This window comes from Mobula birostris, chromosome 2 (assembly GCF_030028105.1).
Source record: "Mobula birostris isolate sMobBir1 chromosome 2, sMobBir1.hap1, whole genome shotgun sequence".
NCBI lineage: Eukaryota > Metazoa > Chordata > Chondrichthyes > Myliobatiformes > Myliobatidae > Mobula > Mobula birostris.
Window position 1 is genome coordinate 47348194 of NC_092371.1, and position 26899 is coordinate 47375092.

Here is a 26899-nt window from a genome sequence, read left to right on the forward strand (position 1 = left end):
CAATCACGTATAACTTTATCTTTTTTATTTAATTGATTTAAGAATATTTAATTATTAGTTGTTTGTGCTCTTTTAAGATTGTTTTATAAATGTTCATATATTGCATTTTCAAATAGTATTTTGTGTCTTTCAGCTGTACCTGAATGTTTGTGATTGCAAAAGACATTCACAAGCATTCAATTTTAAAAACGGCTTTTGGAGCCAGTGAGCTTGGGTGTTGGCCTTCATTGCCTATTGTGGCAAACAAGCAGCCCTGCTAACAATGAATTGAAGGAAGGCTGTAGAAGAAGAAATATGCAAGGAACAGGCAGTCCAGGTGCAAAGTATCCCATGATGCAATGCATCTGAGATTCCAGGTAAGTACATCAAGAACTGAAATTTTGTCAGAAGCAAGAGAACACTGTTATATAAAAATTAATGGCCATAAGGCATCAGAAATCCCATGGTCTGACAGTAAGTAAAATAGATGTGAGCATAAGAGGTACTGATAAAATGAATGCACAGACTTCATTTGAAAAGACTTTTGCTTGTCTTTTAATATCTTAATATTTTTATTTTATTTTTCCACTGCATAATTCCTGAGTTTCTTTGAAAGTTCGAAAAGGAGAGAATGATCATGAAATGTCCATTCAATTTCAGTGATGGATTTGAGAGTGTTGAGTCTGGGGGCAGGCCTCACTAGTTACCAAGCACTTCAGTGCCAGGCTGTGGGAGAGATTGGGTGGGGAGACTTCAGTTCAAACTACAGGCGACACCAGCCCATTAAATCCTCTAACACCTTGGAGGTGGATCCACCTGACAGGACCTCGTAACCACTGTCCAACCTATGGACGATAGGAGGCAGCATTGGTCACATGGAGATTCTGGCACTGAGGATTGTAGTCCAGTGAAAGGTTGGCCAAGATTATGCTGAAGGAAACAGTAAGTCCAATAATGGCAGACTTGGCTAAATTACTTGCTTCAACTTGTAAAGGAGAGCTGTCAAGTCCAGCCTTTCTTCACAGAGCCAACACAGAGTAAGCATGATCATACAGCATGCCATCTAATTCTCCTAATTTAAGAAGAAAGCAATGAAATGAATTGAAAATTATCTTCAAGTAATATTTTACAACAACATCATGCCAATTACCTGCTCTGCTTTTTTATGTGCAACGATAGGGATCAACAATTCTGGCTCTGTGCACATGGCACTCTCATCCACCAAGATCTGGCGCATTCTTAATCTTTGTAGAGTTTTGCTGGAAGAAGTGGCACAGGTACAAAGGATGACATCATGACATTTAAGTTCATGGTTGCGAGCACTGTCAAGCAATTTCTTGTACCTAAAAAAAAAAAGACACCAAGAGTTATACCCAAGTACAACTTTACGGATTTATATGACGGGATTCTCCAGATTGTCTGCCATAACTCCAATGAAACCTTAAACATCAACAGGAGGGTGAGAGACCCCTAGGGAAGTTCACTGTAATGCATTGTGAATTCCTCCTTTGATAGATTAGGTTTTTAAACAGCAAATGTGGAATTCTTCCACAGGATTGAATGGACACATGAATAAAAAAAACTGTTGCTCTTTAAAACAGATCCTTCTTTAAAAAGGTAAAATGTCAAACGAAGCCCCAGAATCTGAAAATCTCATGAGCTTCAGACCTGAAACATTTATTTAGTTTCTCATTCCACAGATTCTGTTTGTTTCACTGACAGTTTCCAGCAGTTTCTGATATTATTAACCTCAGAATGTCTTTGGAAATGTGATAAGTGTTTAGCCTTAACTGCGTAATTTTTAATGAACAACAATCTAAACTTCAAATAATAGCACAATACAATTTACAAAACAAGATTTTAATATCACAAAGATTTCATTGCTGGTAAACTCTGATGAAGATATTCATATTGTGATAGATACAAAAACAATACATGGAAAGTCAACATTTTGTTCTCTTTCCACAGATGCCAGTGGGCCGAAGTAAGTCCAGAATTTTCCATTATTTTTATTTCAAAATTCATACTGTGACCTTGAAGCTATCTAAATCTAATAATATCTTTTATGTTTTCCTGAGAAAACAGATGGATCGTAGCTCCCTGATTTGAAAGAATACATCTCATCAGCACTGTTTCTAAACTGCAATGGACAGTCAGTCTGGGTAGTTGGACAAGTGTTCCTAGTTTGGTACTCAAACCTGCACTGAGACAGAACTGAGAAAGATGTCAATACCTATAGCTGAAAACTCCTATAAGTGCCTTATATCCAAGCTGCCTCTAATTCCAAATGTTGTATTTCCATTCCTAAATGTTTTACTTTATTTGTCTTAACGTTGTTCTCCTTTTTTTCTATTAACAATTTATCATACCTTCCCAAATAATTTAGTTGCCAGTAAAATCCATCTTGTACTTGGAACTCTAATAGCTACTATAGCTACAGTAGAGTAATAGTCATTGAACACTACAGGAAAGAAACAGGTCTTCAGCCTATCTAGTCCATACTGACTATTAATCTGCCTAGTCCCATCTATGTGCACCCAGACCATCGCCTGCCCATCCACGTACCTATCCAAATTATCTTAACTGTTGAAATCAAACCCATAGCCACTACTTCCACTGGCAGCTTGTTCCATGCTTTCACCACACTCTGAGTTCCCTTCTCACGTTCCCCTTAAACATTTCACCCTTAACTCACGATATCTAGCTCCAGTCTCACCCAAACTCAGTGGAAAAAACCTGCTTGCATTTACCCTATTGACACCTCTCATAAATTTGCATACCTCTAACGAATCTGCCCTCATTCTTCTACTCTCTAGGGAATAAAGTTCTAATCTATTCAGCCTTTCCCTATAACTCAGGTCTTCAAGTCCTGGCAACATCCTTGTAAATTTACTCTGCACACTTTCAATCTTATTGATACCTTTTCTGTAGGTAGGTGATCAAACTGCACTCAATACAGCAAATTAGGCTTCACTAATATCTTATACAACTTCAACATAACATCTCAACTCCTGCAATCAATACTTTGATTTATAAAGTCCAATGTGCCAAAAGTTTTCTTTACAACCCTATCTACATGTAACGCCACTTTCAAGGAATTATGGATCTGTATTCCCAGATCCCTCTGTTCTACCACAATCCTCAGCACCCTACCACTCAAAATTGCAAGTCCTACCCTGACTTCTCCTCCAAAAGTGCAACATCTCATAGTTGTCTGTATTAAATTCCATCTGCCATTTTTCAGCCCTTTTTTCCAGCTGGTCCAGAACTCAATACAAGCATGGATAATGTTCCTCACTGTCCACTACACCCCCAATCTTGGTGTCATCTGCAAATTTGATGATCCAATTTACCACATTATCATCCAAGTCGTTGATATAGATGACAAACAATAAGGGACCCAGCACCGACTACTGTGGCACAACACTAGGCACAGGCCTCCAGTCAAAGAGGCATCCACCTATTACCACTCTCTGATTTCTCCCATGAAGCCAATGTTTAATTCAATTTACTACCTCATCTTGAATGCCAAGCAACTGCACCTTGTTGGCCAACTTCGCATATGGGATCTTGTCAAAGGCCTTGCTAAAATTAATATAGACACATCCACTGCCTACCCTTCATAAACTTTCCTGGTAACTTCCTCAAAAAACTCCATAAGATTGGTTAAACATGACAAAAAGCTTTGTTGACTATTCCTAATCAGTCCCTGTATCCAAATAATTATATATCTCATCCCTTAAAATACTTTCCAATAACTTTCCCACTGCTGATGTCAGGCTCACAGGCCTATAATTTCCTGGTTTAGGTTTAGAGCCTTTCTTGGACAACAGAACAACATGAGCTGCCCTCCAATCCACCAGCACCACACTAATGCCTAAGGACATTTTAAATATCTCTGCTAGGACCCCTGAAATTCTGCACTAGCCTCCCACAGGGTCTGATGGAACACCTTGTCAGGCCCTGGGGATTTATACACCCTATTTTTTTGTCAAGACAGCAGACACCTCCTCCTCTGTAATTTGTATAGTCTTTGACATCACCGCAGCTTTTGCTTCACTTCTACAGATTCCGTGTCTGACTCCCGAGTAAATACAGATGTAAAAATTCCATTTAAGATCACCCCTATCTCCTTCAGCTCCATTCACAGATGACCACTTTGATATTCCAGCCAACCAATTTTGACCCTTGCTCTTAATATATCTGTCGAAGCCCTTCAGATTCTCCTCCACCTTGCCTCTAGAGTAACCTCATGCCTTCTTTTAGCCCTCCTGATTTCCTTCTAGCCCTCAAATACCTAATTTGCTCCTTCCTGCCCATACCTGCTAAGAACTGCCTTCTTTTTTTAAAACCAGGGTCTCAATACCTTTTGAAAACCAAGATTTGCTAAACCTGCTATCCTCGCCTTTTACTCTAATACAACCATACAAATGCTGCACTCTCCAAGCTTCACTTTCGAAGGTCTCCTACTTACCAAGTACACCATTGCTGGAACCAATCTGATCCAATCCACACCTGCCAGATCCTTTCTGACACCATCAAGATTGGCCTTTCTCCAATTTAATATCTCAGCCCGAGGACCAGACCTATCTTTCTCCATAATTATCTTGAAAATAATAGCATTATGATCACTAGATGCAAAGTGTTCCTCTACACAAACTTCCGTCATATACCCAGTCTCATTCCCTAATAGGGAATCTAGTATCACGCTCTCTCCAGCTGCAGCCTCTATGTACGGATTAAGAAATTTTTCCTGAACACATTTGACAAAATCCATCTCATCCAGCCCTTTTACAGTATGGAAGTCCCAATCAATATGTGTAAAGTTAAAACCACCTACCATCACAACTTTACGTGTCTTGCAACAGTAGGCAATCTCTCTACAAATCTGCTTCTCTAAATCCTGTGGGCTGTTGAGTGGTCAACAATATAATCCCATTAACATGGTCATATCTTTCTTACTCTTTAATTTCACCCACATTGCCTCAGTAGACAAGCTCTCTAGCCTGATCAGTCTAAGCACTGCCACGACATTTTCCCTGATTAGTAATGCCACCCCTCCTCCTTTAATCCCTCCAGCTCTATCACATCTAAAACAATAGAAACCTGGAACATCAAGCTCTCAGTCTTACCCCTCCTGCAACCAAGTTTCACCAATGGCCACAATGTCATAATTCCACATGCTGATCCATGTCCTAAGCTCAACTGCCTTCCCTATAATACTCCTTGCATTGAAATATACACAACACAAAACATTAGTCCCACTATGCTCACCTTTTTGATTCCTGACTTTGTATGCAGGCTTAACAATATCTTTCCCCACAATCACCCTGCTATCAGCTCTGGCACTTTGGTTCCTGTCTCCCTGCAACTCTAGTATAACCTCCACCCCACCCTCCTGCACCAGGCGTGTTAAGCTGTATCATCTTCCTATTTCTGGCCTCATGAGCACCTGGCATGGGTAACAATCCTGAGATGACAACCATAAAAGTCCTGACCTTTAGCTTAGCACCTAACTCTCTGAACTCATTTGAAGGTTCTTGTTATCCCTTCTACCCATGTCATCGGTACCGATGTGGACCATGACCTCTGGCTGCTCACTCTCTCTCTTAAGAATGTGGTGTACTCGATCTGAAATGCCCCTTACTCAGGCACCCGGGAGGACACACACCACCCAGGAATTTCATTCTCGTCTACATAACCACCAGTCTGTTCCCCTAACCAATGAATCCCCTATCGCACCAGCTAGCCTCTTCTTCCCCCAAACTTCCCTTCTGAGCTACAGAGCCAGACACAAAGACATGACCGCTGTAGCTTTCTTTCGCTAAGTCATTCCCCCCCTCCCAACCCCTGCCACCAAAAGCAATAGTTGAGGGGAATGGCAGTAGGGGTGCTCTCCACTGGCTGTCTATCTCCTTTTCCCCTCTGTGTCCCATGTCTTGAGTGCAGCCACTTCCCTGTATGTCCTATTAATCAAATCCTGAGCCTCCTGAATGGTGCGAGGTTCGTCCAGTTCCAATTCCTCAACGCAGTCTGTAAAAAGCTGCACTTGCAGGTGTAGTTGTCAGGGAGACTGGAGGTCTCCATGCCTTCCCGCATCCTGCAAGAGGAGCGCATTCCACTATCCTGATCTAACTGTGCAATGAGAAAAAAAGAAAGAAAAATTAAACAAAAAAAAATCTACCTACGGCCTTCGCCAAAGCCTCAATGAGCTGAAGCCTGAACACCCCAATCTAACACTGGCCCACTCACACAATGACTGCTCTGCTTAAATGTAACTTCTTCTTATTGGCCCTTGTCAAGTGCCTAATTATGCACAATCCAACATCCCTTCAGAAACTGTGGTGCACATAAATCATTTCTATTTTTAACTTCAGACAAAGATTATTCTTGCAAATGAAGCAGCTTAACTTACAAAGGTTTCTCTGTAGCACATTTGCAACCAGAGCTTAGAGAACCACGCAACACACATCAAAGCTACTGGTGAACGCAGCAGGTTAGGCAGCATCTCTAGGAAGAGGTACAGTTGACGTTTCGGGCCGAGACCCTTCGTCAGGACTGGACGAAGGGTCTCGGCCCGAAACGTCGACGGTACCTCTTCCTAGAGATGCTGCCTGGCCTGCTGCGGTCACCAGCAGCTTTGATGTGTGTTGCCGGAATTTCCAGCATCTGCAGAATTCCTCGTGTTTACTTAGAGAACCACAGAGTCTTTTGAAGTCTTAAAGCATGGACACAAGAGGCAATAAACTGTAAATTAGTAATCTGGCAGTAGTTAGCTTACTCTAGATGCTATATTTAAGTTCAATATCCAAACCTGAAATGAATTTTAGACTGATTGAGTTTAGCTCTTCAAATATGTGGAAACAGTTTAAAAAACAGAATCATGATCAGCTTTTTTCACTTTTTGTGGCATGTACCCTCCATAACATTCAAGTGAATCTGCATATTCACATAACAGCAGTGTTGACAGTGACTGTTATTGTCATCACCTCCTTGTGTGGGGTAATTTCCTTTATTAGCATGTTTTTTTTTAATTTGGCTCTTTCCTAACAAAACAGCTCCACATCTCAATATTGAGGCTTATAGTTTAAAGAAATTCAGTTGAATTTACACTTTTCTGTATTGCTCTTATTTCCTGGATCTATGTGTACAAAGTCCTATAGGGCTAACTGTCTTTGATTTGTCCCAAATCTGCATTAGCTCTTTCCTGGGCCCCCAAAATTTCCTTGTAATCTATGTCTCTAAAATCCTTCTTTTTCATAACAATTTCCAGCTCTGTACTTCCCTAATATTTCCCTAATCTTCTCCCTATCCAACAACTGTCCCCTCCACCCACCCCCCCCCCCCACACACACACACACACACCTGCTCTGGCATGGGGCATTAGCAGCAGCAAAGGACCGCTTTTCCTGGTACTTCTGTTCCTAGATCCAGAAAACTTGAATCCTATGCCATATCATCCGAGGATCTTTTTTTAATTCACTTGTAGGAATGTGGGGTTTTTGGATAAGGTATGCATTGTTTAGATATCTCTAATTGTCTCTGAATGTACAGATAAATCATCTTCCACGTTTCAGTTAGGAAGTTAACAATGGTGAAGGAACAGCAACGTATTTCCAGCTATGGATATTGTGCAAGCACAATGGGAGCTTGTTAGTGGTTCTGTTCCCGTGCTCCTGCCACACACACCCTTCTGGCTGGTCAAGATAATAGATTTGGGAGAAGACAATTAAGATGTCTGTACAATTTGTAGCTGCCGATTTTGAACATGACAAAATATTGCAGATATGGTGTGCAGGAAGGGAAGGCAATGTTATGACAATTAACCAAGTTCCCTTGGCCATTATGATGGGAGATTCTTGAGACTTAGTGGAAATGCACTTATCTATGTCAGAGGATATTATTACATTACACTAACTGATGTGTATTGTAGATTGTAACAAGGCTTTAGAGTAATAAGAGTTAAATAATTCAGTACAGCATGGCCATATTATATACAGTGTGGTAGATATAACAGAGTTTCTGCTCAACACTCACTACTAGGATAATATTAGCAAGTCACTTGGTGATGACAATGCCATGGAAAGGTGAGTAGATTCTTTATTGAGGATGGTCTTTGCCAGGACCTATATCCTCAAAGCAAGTAGCAGCCATCAATGAAAGCAATACTAAAATAGTAAAGTTAAAAACCAATTTGACAGATAAAGTGTGGCTTCTTCTGACATACTCTTTAATTTCATTCTTTGTCACTTCTGCTTCAGTTTGAAACTTGGCATCAAATTCTCTTATTTTACTTGCATAAGGATTTGAAGGCTGTCGGATTCTGTAATGTAGGGTTATTGGCCTGCAACAAAGAAATACACTGGAGTCAGTTATATTTTTAACTTCAAACAAAGATTATTCTTTTACATGCAACTTCTTAATTCATAATGATTTCTTCTATAATGCCCTTACAATCAGAGGTTAGTACAACAAAGTGATTTTCACAGTCTTAAAGCCTGACCTAAGATTTGGTTCAGGAGATCAGAACTGAAGATGTAGTAAATTTGAGAGAAATAAATGACAATAGTGAACTCTAAATGTCATGTTTAAAAACAACATCCAAAACAGAAATACTGTAGGGAACTGCTGCTCATTCTGAAGGGTTTGCATTGTATTACTTTGATATTTTGAAGTTTCTAATACAGAACACAATGAAATAGAACAGAAGAGCAAGTCACATAACATGATAAAGTTCTGACCACAGGTACCAGACCTAAAGTATAAACTTTATTTCTTTTCCAGAAATGCTCTCTGGAGGGCTGAGTAGCTCCCGTCTTTTCTGTGTTATTTTTAATTTTTAACATAAAGTAACATTTACAAATTAAATGAGGTAAAACATATTGTATACTTTCATTTTTAATCATTTAAGCATCCAGTGCTCATTGTATCTAATCATGTGACAATCATCAGTTAAATCCCAGCATCAATCTCCTAAACACATATTTTTGTACAATTACAACTAGAATTGTATATCTGTGAATTGCACATTATACTCCACTCCCAAGGCAAAGGAAGTGAAAATTGAGTGCAACATGCAGCTACTAGTATATTTAATTTAGTACAAGCAACCAAAGGGATTTCTACCCATCACAGCCCTTTGTTACTTTAGATCTGCCTGAGGTGCCCACATAGTCACACCTGTAACCCTTCTCCATTTAACAAGGAATTTCCAGCTAGGTGTGTAATAGATAAAACGTGACCAGAACTTATCGAGTTTTTCGCCGAGATAAAGTTTTTATGAAAGGTAGTTAGCAAAGAACTGATTTACATTGATCAGATCTGACAGCATGATCAATTCTTTACTAGTACTGGAGATCATTCAGTGTCACAAGTAAATGCCAGGAAATAACACTTTCTTCAACTAACTAACTGATCACCATGTTTTTTTCCTAATACTGTAGATCACAAATAACAATATTAGTCTGTTCATTCCATGGCGGGACTGAAACACACCTACAAACAACTGACCTAATTTTTTCAACATTTACATGAATGAAAATATGGTAGGAAGCTTGACCATAAGAACAGAAACAGGAGTGAGCCCATGAACTTGTTCCACCACTCTGTCACCTGCCTCCTTTTTCAACTAAAGAGCCTGATATATGAACTAATTTGCTGCATTTGTCAAAACTGGATCTTCAAACCAAAACATTTACTCTGTTTTCATAGGGAATTCATTTGTCCAAGGTGGATAAAAAAATACATACATTAACAAAATAAATTCAGCTTAACTACAGTGCTCAAATTCTGAGACTCCTGGAAGACAAGAATTTTAATTGAGTAGTGTAGCTGGTGTCCTCCTCCTTACAGGAGAGAAGTTGAAAAGCAATTTGAAAAGAACGTTCAAAACGATGAAAGATCTGGGATAAAATTTGTGTTCAGAAAGGTCACGAGCCAGAAAACATGGAAGTACGATAAATGGCAAAAGAACCTTTAAATGCTGGATTCCATTTCCTGAGAAGGGAGTAAAAGCCACCTCAATAACATTTTTAAAAAGTAATTGGAATTGGGGATTTTTTTCCAGAACAGCAGGAAGAAAGCAGAGAATTGGACTAATTGGTGAACGGTTTCAAAGAGGTGCCAAAGTAACGGCAGCCAGATAGCCTCTCATATTGTATCATTCTATAATTCCATGTTGCTAGTAGAGAGGTCACAATTTAGGGAATAACTTAAATGTGCCTTCCAGCAAGAAACAATTGTAATTCAACAAGATGGCCAAAGTTTTATTCTGGCTCCATCGTTTCCATGAGGCAGGCATTTCTGTTGCAGTAGTAACTTAGCTTGAAGACATAAATACACAACATCATCGTTTGGATATTTGCATACCACCTCAATGCATTTCCAATTTTAAAGTGACCATGGAATTGTATACAATTTTCACATGTATAATTTGATGTTCTATAATTTCTAAAACTGCACTGCAGGCCATTATGCAATAACATTACGCAAGAACTATTGAAATTGCAAGAGAAATATTCACTTCAGTCCAGGTTTTGGTTTTGCTTCTCTCATGGACCGCTTTGAGATCAACAGGTTGCTGCCATGATATGGAAAATCCATCATCTCCATTTGCTCACTGTAAACACGCAGTGGTTTCAGCTCTGTTTTCAGCTCCAGGAGGTATTCTATATAAAGCACAGATATAAGCATTTTGCAGGTTCATGTTGTTAACAATTAACTATTTGTATACATCTGAACGTTACTGATCATCTTGACATTCTGATATCATTAATTTAGATATCGGACAGAATGTTCCATTTCATGCTATTTGAACAGGTGGCAATAAAGACCTCCTCTATTTGGTGACTGTATAGTCATTGTGAAATAAAATTGACCAACTTCAGTCCGATTCCTGTTGGCCAATGTCAGCATGACATTCTTCACAATTTTCACAAATGTCAGCATGACATTTTAAATAATTTATCAATCTTTCACCTTGTCAAAAACAAAGTGTCATGAACACATTCAAGATACTGTATACCTGCACTTATAATAATATAACCAAATTATCATTTAACACCATAAAACACATTCTATTTGATACCATTCACATTAATGGGACAAATATCATCTGGTTGATAATTGCATGAGATTATGCAATGAATTTCCTTTTCGGGAAATACAGCTCTAAAATTATTCATTGGGAAATACAGCTCTAAAATTATTTCAATTAACAGTGCAAAAGTGTGTATGGAACCGAAGGAGACGACATAGGTACTTAAAGAATACTTTGCTTCAGTATTCACTACAGAAAAGGATTGTGGTGATTGTAGGGATGACTTGCAGTGGACTGAAAAGTTTGAGCATGTAGATATTAAGGAAGAGGATGTGCTGGAGCTTTTGGAAAGCATCAAGTTGGATAAGTCACTGGGACCAGACGGGATGTACCCCAGGCTACTGTGGGAAGCGAGGAAGGAGATTGCTGAGCCTCTGGCAATGATCTTCGCATCATCAATGAGAATGGGAGAGGTTCCAGAGGATTGGAGCGTTGTGGATGTTGTTCCCTTATTCAAGAAAGGGAGTTGGGATAGCCAGGAAATTATAGACCAGTGAGTCTTACTTCAGTGGTTGGTAAATTGATGGAGAAGATCCTGAAAGGCAGGATTTATGAACTTTGGAGAAGCATAATATGATTACGAATAGTCAGCATGGCTTTGTCAAGGGCAGGTTGTGCTTTACGAGCCTGATTAAATTTTTTGAGGATGTGACTAAACACATTGATGAAGGTAGAGCCATAGATGTAGTGTATATGGATTTTAGCAAGGCATTTGATAAGGTACCCCATGCAATGCTTATTGAGAAAATAAGGAGGCATGGGATCCAAGTGGACATTGCTTTGTGGATCCAGAACTGGCTTGCCCACAGAAGGCAAAGAGTGGTTGTAGACGGATCATATTCTGCCTGGAGGCCGGTGACCAGTGGTGTGCCTCAGGGATCTGTTCTGGGACCCCTACTCTTTGTGATTTTTATAAATGACCTGGATGAGGAAGTGGAGGGATGGGTTAGTAAATTTGCTGATGACACAAAGGTTGGGGGTGTTGTGGGTAGTGTGGATGGCTGTCAGAGGTTACAGCGGGACACTGATAGGATGCAAAATTGGGCTGAGAAGTGGCAGATGGAGCTCAACCCAGGAAAGTGTGAGGTGATTCATTTTGGTAGGTCAAATATGATGGCACAATATATCATTAATGGCAAGTCTCTTGGCAGTGTGGAAGATCAGAGGGATCTTGGGGTCCAAGTCTATAGGACACTCAAAGCTGCTACTAAATTTGATTCTGTGGTTAAGAAGGCATACGGTGCTTTGGTCTTCATCAATTGTGGGACTGAATTTAAGAGCTGAATGGTAATGTTGCGGCTATATAGGACCCTGGTCATACCCCACTTGGATTACTGTCCTCAATTCTGGTCACCTCACTACAGGAAGGACATGGAAACCATAGAAAGGGTGCAGAGGAGATTTATAAGGATGTTGCCTGGATTGGGGAGCATGCCTTATGAGAATAGGTTGAGTGAACTTAGCCTTTTCGCCTTGGAGCGACGGAGGATGAGAGGTGACCTGATAGAGGTGTACAACGAGAGGCATTGATCGTGTGGATAGCCAGAGACTTTTTCCTTGTGCTGAAATAGCTTGCACAAGATGGCATAGTTTTAAGGTGCTTGGAAGTAGGTACAGAGGAGATGTCAGGGGTAAGTTTTTTTTCGCAGAGTGGTGAATGCGTGGAACGGGCTGCCAGCAGCAGTGATGGAGATGGAAACAACAGGGTCTTTTAAGAGACTCCTGGATGAATACATGGAGCTTAGAAAAATAGAGGGATATGGGTAAGCCTAGGCAGTTCTAAGGTAAGGACATGATTGGCACAGCGTTGTGGGCCCAAGGGCCTATATCCTGCTGTAGGTTTTCTATGTTCTGTGTTTTCTGATATATAGTGAAAACTGTTATTTTGAAAAAGTGGTAATATATTTTTCTTTGGAACTTAAAGTGATCACTTCATAGCACAACAATTATTTAATGGAAGACACAGGCTGTGCATTTAATCCAGTAGTTTTGGAGTACTGCAATTTGTGGATGCTGCCCTGAGATAACAAGTTCAATTGAGATTCCCTCTGCTCGTTTTGTTCGATGTAAACGATTATAAGAGACCAGGAGGGGGAAAAGATCAGTTCTTATGTCTTAACCAATTTTTCTTGGTTGTCGAATGGTACAGAGTATCAACTGATCTGAGTTTTTATTCATCTTCTGTTCTTGGGATGAAATATTTTGTTTTTTTGATTGCTTCATTTTCTTATACAACAACCTATGTTGCATTTCTGAAATAAGTAACAGTTTTAAGTACTTCTGCACAACTAAGGACATAATTGAATACACAGAAGCAATGTATTCCTTAATTTATAGTTGGTCATCTTGCTCAGGATAATGGTGTTTGGAAATAAAATCCTTCCATTATTTCATCAGAATTATTTGGGGGGGGGAATTAAAGAGATGTTCTAAACAGAATTTAGAAGAGTCTTTTTTAAACTAAGTCATGGGAAACTGCAGATGCTGGGAGTGTTGAGCAACACACTCAAAATGCTAGAGGAAATCAGCAGGTCAGGCAGCATCGATGGAGACAAATAAACAGTCAACATTTTGAATTGACACCCTTCATCAGGACCTTGCCTCATTTGTGTGTTGCTCGAGATCTCCTAAGCTATAGTTTTTAAGAGCTTGATGATGAAAAGCTATGTAAAACAGAACATTAATATGCTTTTCAACATTGCTTATCATCTTTACGAGTCGAGGAAGGCATGAAAGATTAATTTAAAATATTATAAAATTGCATATCATCTGAGAAACTAAGGCTATCAAAAGGCAGCACTGAGAAATAAAATGTCTTCTTCAATTCTAAGCTGAATCCTACAAAAAAACTGCAACTGTGCGCGCATGCGTGCGTGTATCTGTCAGTCTGTGTACCTTTGTACTCCATGAGTGCACATACAAGTAGTTGCACATTCATACACGCACATTCAAAAAAGTATTAATTGCAATTACTGTTACCTTTCAATCACAAAGCTGCATTATTGCAAGCTTCAATAGGGAGAGGTAGAGGCTAATGTAATGGTGATGAAAATAGGGTCACTTGCGAAGGAGACAGGTTGGGTCCCAGCATTGAACTGGAATCTGCTTTAGCAGGTCCCTCTAAATTGTACAGTAGGTGACCTCCTGGACACCATGAAGACCTTCTTCTGCAGTAGTTATCTTTAGATACTATGGTGCATACATGTATCATTGAAAGGCATTGAAGGAGTGTTCATTGGATATTATCACTCACTGGATGTGTCCAAGACTTGCTATGCATTTATGTATAAAGTAGATGGAGGGTCCTGAAGGAAACTGGTGAACTTTGCAGTCCAAGAAGACCAAAAATAGGAGCAGGAAATCAAGAAAAATGCAGGTGTTGAAAATCAGAAAAAGGATCACTGACCCAAAATACTGTCTGTTTTTCGCTGCCTGACCTGGTGAGGTTCTCCAGCAACTTCTGTTTCAGTTGAAAGTACAAGCAGGAGAAGGTCGCACAGTCCCTCAAGTCTGCCCTGTCATTCACTGTAACCAGGGCCGATCTGTCCAAGCCCTCAAACGTTCTCCTGTGCCAGTTCCCCAGAGACATTCATCCCCTGATCTTTCAAAAATTTACCTGCCCCCCCCCTTAAAAAACAACAATTTCTAAGATACTATAAATTTAGTGATATAATTTCACTTTACCAGCAACAACATTGACGGATTTGTTGGAAGGTCCACAGTACAGTATATAGTTTTTATTTTGCCCATCTGGGCCAGTAGAAGAATTCATTTTATGGAACCAATATACGATATGAACTCCAACCATAGTTTTTCCTGTTCCTGTATAAAAAAGTTATCAGTATGAATTAAGAAACTTGTTTTAAGAAACAAAGGGGTGAATCTTCACACACAGCTCAGAAGTGAACACATCGCAATATCAATGAGCACATTTTCAGCTATCAGCCAGACTCATTTAAAGCCAAAGGGTCTTCCATTTTAGGAGTAAAACTTGCCTAGAAATTGATCAATGCACATACAGATCCACAGCTACTGACTAACTGCCAGTCAATCAGTGCTGAGTTTGGAAGTGTAGAGGGTTGCTGCCAGTTGGTATAGGGGGTGTAATTGGGGATGACTGGGAGTTGAGTGGCATGGGGGCAAAGTTGTTCAGGATATGGTCAGTACTGGGAAATGTTGCAGATAGCACAAAGTAAGAGAATACAATCCCTTCTCTCATCAGATTTCTGAGTGGTCCATCAATTCATAAATATTACCTCACTATTCCTCTTTGCATTATTATTTATTTCTTGTAACTTACAACATTTGTTATGTTTTTCACCTTACTGCTGCTACAAAACAACAAATTTGCTGACCTATGTCAATGACGAAAAACCTAATTCTGATTCTGATAGGGGTTGACAAAGCTGGTAAGGAGAAGTTCTGATTAATACTCAGGAATTAAATTGAGTTATTATGTGAATTGTTGACTAGACTGGTGATCAGACTTAAGAGGAAATATTAGTAAGTGAAAGGGTACAGGGATGGCTTTGTCAGCAGGTCAGAGAATCAAGTGGGTGCCCCAGTTTGGGGCAGGGCTATGGTTTGCACCCAGGGGAAGGGGGCCTGAGGGAGTGCTGAATATTAAATTTCTTAAAGGATGTCTCACACAATAATGGAATAGGCTTAAGAGGCATCATGATGTCCCATGTAAATGGGCCAGGAATGATACTAATCACACATTCATGAATGATAATTATGGGCTACCACACTTCTCTGCACCTAAGTGTGGCCAGTGCATGCAAGGACAAAATGTATTGAACTTGACTTTCAATTACATTTCACCTATCTATTCAAATGTAATGATACATGGCATATCATAATCTAATATCTTGATAATTTTTGTTAAAATGCAAAACAAAGTTACAAAAAATTGTTAGCTAGGTAAAATTCTTTTTGATGAAGCAGCAGTGAAAAATCATCACATGCATTACTGTTTTATCTCACACGGTTTTTCAAGTATTTTTGTTCCCTAATATCCCTTCTGATTCTTTTCAGTTAATAGGTTTCTCTGCAGATAATGAAAAGTCTCTGCTCTATTATCCAAGTTTTTTGTTCTTATTTTCAAATATAAACCTTCTTATCCAGTAAATTGAACCATACAGACTTACAGTGTCATAGGGTCATACCCTTGTGCAAAAATGTGGCCTCAAAAGTTTTGATTAAATCTTTCTTACCTTAAAATATGCCTTCTAGTTCTCGATTCCTCAACCCTGTTAAATAAGTTAAGAAACCTTCTTACCTGGCGGGCCTTGAATAAGTGTAAAAGGACGCTGAAGAGCACAACGAACTGCATTTTCTTGGCTCAGGTTGAGATTTGGTAGCTTAGAAATGTTGTAGCATTTCTGCCCGATTTTTGGTAGTCCTAGAATGGTTGTTTCCAATAGGCACGTATTAATCAATAATGATCAATAATCAATAATAAAGTGGAAATGCAGGTGCCAGATAAATATCTAGAAGTGTTATTGGAATTAGCATATTTTATTAATACTTCTTCAAGATTGTTTAATGTAATTTCCTGGACACAAGCGTAAGGAAAATGAAATATTTTTTCCTCCAGATCTGATGCACCACATAAAAAACACAATAAATATAAATACATAAAATAACTTATACAATATACATAGATAGATTATATGTCCACAAAGTGACGCCAGGCTGTTTAATAGGGTGACTGACGGGAAATAAATAAAGTAGTGGTGGCTTAGTGTTATCTAGTAGTTCGTCCAGGTAAACAGGGTTAGCAAATCCATGATATGAGATTAATCATGAAAATCTGATTAAAACCATCAAAAGAACAATCACATCCAGTACGGCACTGAAGATTGGTCAGAGAGTTACAAGGGAATGGGAGAAGCAAGAGTTCAGATTGAAAGAGAAACTGAAGATATTTAATGTTAAGCACAAGAGATTCTGCAGATGCTGGGAATCCACAGTAATACATACAAAATGCTGCAAGAACCCAGCAGGTCAGGCAGCATCTATGCAAAGTAATAAACAGTCAACATATCAGGCCTCAGACTAAAAGTCATCTGATTATTCCCTTCTCCAGAATGATGCCTGACCAACTGAGTTCCTCCAGCATTTTGTATACCTAATATTAGATGCCAAAAGCAGAGTGTAGCTATAATAATGAAAGATTATCATGATCACAAAACACAATGTTTGCATAAACTTCAGAGATGGCAGAAATCAGATTGAATCCTACAGTCTAATATATTTAATAATACATAGAATTATGATGTCGTGGCCATGACAGAGACTTGGCTGGCACGAGGGCAAGAATGGATTCTCTATATTCCTGGATTTCAGTGTTTTAAAAGGGATGGGGGGGGAGGAGGGAGAAGGGGTGGCATTACTGGTCAGGGATACTATTACAGCTACAGAAAGGGTGGGTAACGTAGCAGGATCCTCTTTTGAGTCAGTATGGGTGGAAGTCAGGAACAGGAAGGGAGCAGTTACTCTGTTGGGGGTATTCTATAGGCCCCCTGGTAGCAGCAGAGATACAGAGGAGCAGATTGGGAGGCAGATCTTGGAAAGGTGCAAAAATAACAGGGTTGTTATCATGGGTGACTTTAACTTCCCTAATATTGATTGGCACGATTAGTTCTAAGGGTTTGAACGGGGCAGCGTTTGTTAAGTGTGTCCAGGATGGATTCCTGTCACAGTATGTTGACAGGCCGACTAGAGGGAATGCCATACTAGACCTAGTATTAGGTAACAAACCGGGTCAGGTCACAGATCTCTCAGTGGGTGAGCATCTAGGGGACAGTGACCACCACTCCCTGGCCTTCAGCATTATCATGGAAAAGGATAGACTCAGAGAGGACAGGAAAATTTAAATTATTCAAAAAAGGTAGTAGGGACAGTCCGGGTAACTATAGACTGCTGAGCCTTACATGTGTGGTGGGAAAGCTGTTGGAAAAGATTCTTAGAGATAGGATTTATGGGCATTTAGAGAATTATGGTCTGATCAGGGATTGTCAGCATGGCTTTGTGAAGGGCAGATCATGTCTAACAAGCCTGATAGAGTTCTTTGAGGAGGTGACCAGGAATATAGATGAGGGTTGTGCAGTGGATATGATCTATATGGATTTTAGTAAGGCTTTTGACAAGGTTTCACACAGTAGGCTTATTCAGAAAGTCAGAAGGCATGGGATCCAGGGAAGTTTGGCCAGGTGGATTCAGAATTGGCTTGCCTGCAGAAGGCAGAGGGTTGTGGTGGAGGGAGTACATTCAGATTGGGGCATTGTGACTAGTGGTGTCCCACAAGGATCGGATCTGGGACCTCTACTTTTCATGATTTTTATTAACGACCTGGACGTGGGGGTAGAAGGATGGTTTGGCCAGTTTGCAGATGACACAAAGGTTGGTGGTGTTGTAGATAGTGTAGAGGATTATCAAAGATTGCAGAGAGACATTGATAGGTTGCAGAAGTGGGCTGAGAAGTGGCAGATGGAGTTCAACCCGGAGAAGTGTGAGGTGGTACACTTTGGAAGGACAAACTCCAAGGCAGAGTACAAAGTAAATGGTAGGATACTTGGTAGTGTGGAGGAGCAGAGGGATCTGGGCGCACATGTCCACAGATCCCTGAAAGTTGCCTCACAGGTAGATAGGGTAGTTAAGAAAGCTTATGGAGTGTTAGCTTTCATAAGTCGAAGGACAGAGTTTAAGAGTCGCGATGTAATGATGCAGCTCTATCAAACTCTGGTTAGGCCACACTTGGAGTACTGTGTCCAGTTCTGGTCGCCTCACTATAGGAAGGATGTGGAAGCATTGGAAAGGGTATAGAGGAGATTTACCAAGATGCTGCCTGGTTTGGAGAATATGGATTATGATCAGAGATTAAGGGAGCTAGGGCTTTACTCTTTGGAGAGAAGGAGGATGAGAGGAGACACGATAGAGGTATACAAGATATTAAGAGGAATAGATAGAGTGGATAGCCAGTGCCTCTTCCCCAGGGCACCACTGCTCAATACAAGAGGACATGGCTTTAAGGTAAGGGGTGGGAAGTTCAAGAGGGATATTAGAGGAAGGTTTTTTACTCAGAGAGTGGTTGGTGCGTGGAATGCACTACCTGAGCCAGTGGTGGAGGCAGATACACTAGTGAAATTTAAGAGACTACTAGACAGGTATATGGAGGAATTTAAGGTGGGGGTTAGAAGGGAGGCAGGGTTTGAGGGTCAGCACAACAATGTGGGCCAAAGGGCCTGTACTGTGCTGTACTATTCAGTGTTCTATGTTAATCCTATTCAGTAAATGTGCATTAATGGACATTTTATTGCAATGTAAACTATATTTTGTCTTTCTAGTTAAAGTAAATTTGGGTCCATTTGTAGCAGGTTTAAGCAGTTTGCTGCTGTCAAGTAATACAAAATGGGATTTCTTACTTGAGGTTCACAATTCATGTATAACATTGCATTGCCAAAGGAAAACACATACTAAGGACCTTCGATATCAAGTGTTTCACTTCTAAGATATAACATTAAGTAGCAATTAGTACACAGAATCTAATATTTGTTCAGCATTAGGTGAATTCTTCAACACACATAGAACGTGAAAGTCACATCATCTACACAGTGCACTGGAGTGGACAGATGGTTCATGGGTTTTTGAATTGTATTGTCTATGAAATGCAAGCCATTCATTGAGTTCTGAATGTCACAAACCTGTAAAATGATATACTTATTAAACTCTTTACCAATGTTCTAAAATAATTGTGTCTACATATCTTATATTTTATATGTTCTTACTTCCATTAGGTATCAGCTGACCCAGTGCTATACTCTGAGCAAGTGCTGATGCATCAGTAAGTTTCCGAACAGCCTCCTCCTTCCGTCTGAAAATTTAAAGAGAAAGTTTAGGGATTGACTATGTCAAATGAAGAGTACCATTGTAATCTCCGCACTTCCTTTTACCCAGTCTGGCTATCAAATTCATATTTTATCTTAGGTTTCCATTATTTGCAACTTTTTTTGATAACTTTTTTCTAGATCAGTCACAACTGCCCAGTTCTTATACCTTTTTTTAAATACTGTAAACATACAGCTAAAAAAAATACCAGAAGGTTTCAGATATTTTTCTTGTCCCAAATCAAATTTTAGATGAGAAGAAGCAATTCTGGTAGGCACGTACAGTAACGGGGCAAGATAGCAGATAGAATATAGAAATTCATTACATTGACTAGATGTTTCATTGCTTTAGACCTAACCAAGATGATTCTTAAACAGAGAATAATGTATAAACATCATTATATGGTCCAGTTTTTGGAATATATATCACATTCTGAACATTGGTCTTATACTTCCAAAACAATACTGTAAACAGTGATGGGGTATGCCATTATGTAAGAAAGTAATTGCTTTGTATTTTGTCCTTGGTACTTGATAACTACTAGAAACCTCAGTGGCATCAATAGAAAACTAATTAAGAATATCTTCATGAATCAAAATTTCTGCTCTCTGATACATTTATAGTGCATTTCAATGTACTGGAATATAAATGTAGTATGAGACAGCTTTGTTTGCTACATGGTTATCTTGAAATTCTTCAATTTCGACCTCTTGTGCATCCCTAGTTTTATTTGCTACACAATTGCCAGTCATGGTTTCAGTTGCCCAGGCCATAATTCTGTAAAAGTTCTCTTCAACAGCTTTGCTTTTCCTTTTCTCTCCTCTTTTGAAACACCTAAACTCTATGTCTGAACAAGAATTTGGTCATCTGTTCTAATTTGGACAACAAGCAATAGCACAGAAAGAAGCAATAGGCAATGTACTGCAACCCTACAGGTCTTTAGATGGTGGCAGTCACTGAGATCTTTATACTGTGTGTAGTTTAATACATTCATGAAATGGACTTGGGATCCTTAAAAGTTCAACCGTCTAATCATACAGAATCCAATATCCAAAATCCTATGTTCAAATGAGGCTCTCTATAGCTTCATTGTAATGTACTTGGAATCCTCTGGCAGATATTACTAAACAAGAACAATAAAGAAAATAGCAACCTCTAATTAGCAAATGTATCCTGATAATTATTGTGAAGACATCATCTCTGAGAATACAACTCAATAACTCACCTCCTGCACTGAAAGTACTCCTGTCCACCACACCAGAGTATCCCTTACCTGCCCCGCAAGCTGTTATCCTCCAACCCAACTAATTTGTCACTAACACTTAAATAATTCCATAATAAGACCTCTGCCTTCAAAGTAATTGTCAGCCTACAACACATCCTGCTCTGAGACAAATTCTAAAGTACAACTTGTCTTTAGTAGGTCAGTCATAATGTATGCAATAGACATCCACTAAGCTACTTTCCATGTGCCCTATTCTGGGACTCTGAGTTGAAGCCAAGACTTAGAAAACACTATTACAATGCATAATTAAGTTTTCAAAACTAATGTGTCTTATCTCCTAAAACTTGGAGCATCCAACACTATAATCAGAAAGAGAGCATTCCCACGATTTCCCTACAGTGAATATATACCTTTTGAAAAGCTATTTAAAATAAAAAGATATCAGGTAGTCTTATGGTGATACAATATGCCACTCCATCAGATAAACAATGGCAACAGAGGATGTATTTGTCTGATGAGATAACAGAATACAAATGATAAGACAGGCCACACTGTAAATGATAAACGTAATTGAAGTTAGCTGATCACCATTAAAAATAATTAAAAAGATTAACACCAAAACTACAGGGACATTTATGAAAGACATTTGCATTTCACTTTGTTTAATTCATACGACAATCTTTTACTGAAATGATGAGTTTATGAACCAGCTGAGTAACAGTAAAGACATAGTTCAGCAAACGTAAAAAATTTGCCAAATCTCTCACGAACAAATTGAATAATTAAAACTGATCATGTGTTTTACGAAGAAATATTATTTTCAGGATAAAGATCTATTTCACCTACCAACATAAAATATTGCTTGAGGCTGTACTTATTTTGTCAACCATAGGAGAAGGACTGATGTTTAGTCACTATTTTCTGATATTTAAGGAGAATCAGGAAACTAAAATAGATAAACTTGGTTTGAGATGCTTGATGCTAAGTCTGGTAGATTCCGAATCTAGAGTTCAAATCCCTATGAACTACTACAAAATTACACATAGCTTTATATAATGATTTTGCAGTCACAATACTTACATTTCAGGAAGTTGCTTTGGTATTACTTCCACAATGAATCTTGTATCTTCCTGAAATATTTCCTTTGGGATTGTGTCCATGGGCATTTGGTGTACAGTAAAGTACGTCTTCAAGTTGGTTTCTCTATCAGGTTTTGGACCATCATTGGAAAATTCATTAGTCACAGCATGCGCCACCCAAGTGTAACTGGTAGGGTCGATATTTAGTTCTGAAGAATTTTCTGGTGCATCAGGTTTCTTCATAATTTGGTAAAGAGGCTCTTCATTTTTGGTCAGATCACTTGCCACATTTTGCTTCAAGCACTTACACCGGAGACACAAATAGCACTTGGCCAGTGCACCTCCAATGGCCCAATTTTCACAATGTTCTTTGGGAATAGTGAAAGAGCCAAATAGAATTTTACCGTGCGTATTCTTGTTTTTCCAAGCTATCTTAACACCATAAATGACTATAACTTCATTCTCAGCCACAGCACTTGATGCAGATTCCATTGCACACAGTGGTCCCCAGACTGCTTGATATGCCTTTATATCTTTGTAGTTATTTTGAGTTGCCTGTGAAGCATACTCTGAAAAGCAAGTAACAGGATTTTCTGCATGTTCTACACAAATCTCAAACGTTGGAGTTACACTAAACAATTGCACAGCTGGTACCAAGAATCCATTGTTTATTCCTTTAGTCAGCTGTAATTGCAATGCCTCACCATTTTTTACTTCCATAGAAATTGTTACATAATGTGGTTGACCCTTGCTTACTTCTATCTTGCCAAAATGCTCTTTCATCACATCAGATTGATCACATTTGCTCTCCTCCAAGACAAGAGCAGCTACCTTGGAAAATTTATCTGATTTGACTGCTTCTACAAGTTCCTGCCATGTGTTACTATTAATTCTTCGGACATATGGATTCCTGAATTGGCCCGGTGGAAGGAAAGTTTTTCTTGGAGTTTCTAAACTGTAGACTCTTTTCCTCCACATCAATTTCATTGTTTTAGATTCTTCATTAAATGCAGGTTGATCCACCAGCTGCAGAGTTCTGTAGTTTATGCAGTGGGCCTCTGAGAGAGCATCAGAGTTCAAAGCGAACAGAACACCAAAGTGCCTGGACAGTGGTTCAACATTAATAGCAAATGCCAGTTTTTTCAGAGCTTGATTTTGAAGCTGAGTTGCCAAGTAAAGACTATCAGCTACTTTTTCATAATTTGAAGCCTTCCTTTTTTTCCTATTGAAGTCAATGCAAAATCTGTCAATTTCCTGTCTGGTGTATTGAATATCTACCTTGCGTAAAACTTGAGTAAGGAGACGTTGAATAACTATATCTAGATATCGCCGAATGGGCGACGTGGCCCAAGTATAAGATTCAACATGAAGAGAGTAATGCCCCTGTTTTGAAAGTAATGTTGAGTTAGATCGAATAGTGAAGGCTTTAAGCATAAGTTTTCTCAGCTCTAATGATATTGGTGCAAGATTTGGGTAGATGTCATCTGTGGCAATGAAATCTATCAGCTTGTGAATTTCAGTATCCTTTGCCGCTTTCATCAGACTATCCCATAAAGATGACAAGATCTGGAATTCCTTACAAGATGGAGATTGAAAATTTGGTCCAGCATCCATTAGATGAGAGAGATGAATGGAAAGGCAAACCAAATCTTTATACTTTTGCTTTAGATTGACCATTTGCTGATGAGCCGGAGCACCTTGGCATCTCACTGGTGTTACATTCATTGTTTGCATCTTATTGGTCAAAAATTCAGCAACGAAGCTATTCATCATGATCATGAGTTCTTCAATCATCTGATGGGACCGTCTCTTTCCTAGTTGTCTATGTTCATCAGGCTTTTCATAGTAATAACCATCTTGAAGTCTGCACCTTCTGTGAATTCTGGCAAAATGAAAGGCTACAGCAACTGAGTCCTCCAAAGTATCAAATCTCAATTCACTTCCACTAAAATGTTCGATAATATCCTCTGCTTCTTCATAAGTAAGTTTCTTATTGGACTGAATGAGAGAAAGTGAAAAGTTTGCTTTTACAATTATATCTGTAGCTTTTTGTACCTGAACAAAAAAAGAGATGGCCTTGCGGTCTTCTCCAGGGAGAAGGCTGCAGAGTTCTTGGCTCAGCTTTGGGGGAAGCATGTGAATTGGATCTCCTGTAGGAGGATAGTAAGTCAGTCCACGTTTCTGTGCCTCAGTATCTAAGAAACTACCTTTTGGCACAAAGCTTGTTACATCTGTGATGTGAACACCTATTTCATAGTAGTCATCTAACTCTCTCACACTAATAGCATCATCAAGATCCTTGGAATCCATTGGATCCACTGTAAATGTTAAGTACTTCCGGCAATCCCTTCGATTTTCATTAAGTTTTTTAGATTCCTGATTGCGTCGCTTCAACTCTTTGATAATTTCATTTGGAAAGCTGTCATTAACTTGATATTCTAAGTTCAGTACTTCCATTCCACGATCCATGGTTACTGCTGCAGGGAGAACCTTAGTAACAATTCCCAGGGGAAGGTAAAAACTTTCTCGCCAACATAGTATTTCAACAACAAAGAACTTTTCTCTTCTTATTTCTTCAGTAAGGTTTATAGTTCTTACTGTCTCATAGCATCTATCTTTATTGGCTTTGCGAATAGGGATTTTGTTGGGAATCTTATTATGCCATGGTGTGTAGATTTTTGTAACACATTTGTTGATAGGAACCATGACTTGTGAATCATATTCATCAACTCTGCAGACAAAGGTTCGTGGCAGATCACCTGTTTTCAAAATGCCAACGACCTTTCCACTTACATCAGGAATGTCACCTTCCTCAGACCTCCGTGAAAGAACTTCAACCAAAACCTGGTCACCGGGAAATGATTTTCCACAATTAGCTCGACCTTCTATTTTAATGTGTATAATCTGAGGATCATCGAGAACGATGGCATAGCCTTTGTAAAACTTTTCCATGACTATTTCACATTGCTTATATTTAGAAGGCTCAGATAACAGCAGAGCTTGCAGGACTTCCTCTGGATAATCTGTGTACTGTACATTGTTCTTCTTCTGAGAGGACTGAAAGGACACTTCACTACTCACATGTTCTTGATCTTTAACCTCACCTGTAACAAAATCTACAAGTCCGTCCTCTGTTAGGGTTATTGTCACATTCTTGCTCTCATCCAGAAGTTCTTGCAGTATTGGATCAAGGCCTTTTTCTGAGTCACTGTCACTTTCATCTTCATCTCTAAGAGCCCAGTATTCAGTGTCATCAATGGCCTGTTTAATCTGCTCCATTGACAGATCCTCGGGGTAAATGCTTTCATTGTCAATGGACTCACGTATATACTTCTTCCAAATTTTTCTGCAATTTCCAAATGAGCAAAGAGCCAAAGCATTACCAAAAACTATTACAAGAGATTGAGCCCGTGTCATGGCTGTGTTCAAAACCCTGGGTTGACTGAAAAACTCTAAACTGGCTCCCTTTGAAGAGATGTTGCTTTCATAACTATGCACTGTAGAGATGATCATCACTCTGAACTGTCTTCCTGGTGAAAAAAACAAAAACAAAAATTACCTCCAATAAAGCTGTCGTTTTTCACCTCTGTGTTTCAATAGAGTCAATTATTCATCAGAAATGGCATGTTTTACTGAATAGTAGAAAAGGATTCAAAAACATGACCATACTTTCCCACAAATGTCAAATGACCAACCTTCAAGCCAAAGTTAAGTAAAATATTATCACCAAAGTAATGTTAGAAAATAATTTGTAGGTTACATATCACTGAGTATAAGCAAGTATAATCAATTGAGAGCATCCTGACTGGCTGTATCCCTGCCTGGTATGGAAATTTTACTTCCCTCAATCAAAGGACCCTGCAGAGAGTGGTGCGGACAGCCCAGTGCATCTGTGGATGTGAACTTCCCACTATTCAGAACATTTACAGCTACAGGTGCATAAAAAGGGCCTGAACGATCATTGGGGACCCAAGTAACCCCAACCACAAACTGTTCCAGCTGCTACCATCCGGGAAACAGTACCGCAGCATAAAAGCCAGGACCAACAGGCTCCGGGGAAGCTTCTTCCACCAGGCCATCAGACTGATTAATTCACGCTGACACAATCGTATTTCTAAGCTATACTGACTGTTCTGTTGTATATCTTACTGTACATACTATTAATTACAAATTGCTATAATTTGCACATTGCACATTCAGATGGAGACGTAAAGATTTTTACTCATCTTTGTAAATAGTACAAAAAATATGTAATAAAAAAAGTATTGAGGTAACGTTCATTAGTTCAATGCCCGTTCAGAAATTGGAGAGTTGAGGGGAAAAGGCTGTTCCTGAATCATTGAATGTGTGCTGTCAGGCTTCTGTACCTCCTTCCCGGTGGTAACAGTGAAAAGAAGGCATTCCTAGGTGGTAGAGGCTCTTAATGATGGACACTGCTCCATGAAGATAACCAGGATAATATGGAGGTTAGTGCCCATGATGGAGCGAGCTAATTTTACAATTCTCTGCAGCTGACTTCGATCCTGTGCAGTAGCCCCCACCATACCAGACAGTGATGCAGCCAGTTAGAATGCTCTCCACAGCTGTAGAAATTTGTGAGTGTTTTGGTGACACACCAAATCTCCT

At 39.3% G+C, this 26899-nt stretch overlaps 1 protein-coding gene across 2 annotated transcripts in view; it reads right to left on the bottom strand.

The window, feature by feature from the left end:
- The window catches only part of helz2a (helicase with zinc finger 2a), a 131305-nt gene that overhangs the window by 23131 nt on the left and 81275 nt on the right, over positions 1-26899 (bottom strand). For both annotated transcript variants that reach the window (XM_072240296.1, XM_072240303.1), the window contains exons 10-16: positions 22275-25803; positions 19870-19955; positions 16359-16481; positions 14762-14899; positions 10502-10646; positions 8207-8323; positions 1130-1322 (exon numbers count right to left, since the gene is read on the bottom strand). In XM_072240296.1, coding sequence (XP_072096397.1) covers positions 1130-1322; positions 8207-8323; positions 10502-10646; positions 14762-14899; positions 16359-16481; positions 19870-19955; positions 22275-25803 — 4331 coding nt within the window. The remainder of the gene's footprint in view (positions 1-1129; positions 1323-8206; positions 8324-10501; positions 10647-14761; positions 14900-16358; positions 16482-19869; positions 19956-22274; positions 25804-26899) is intronic.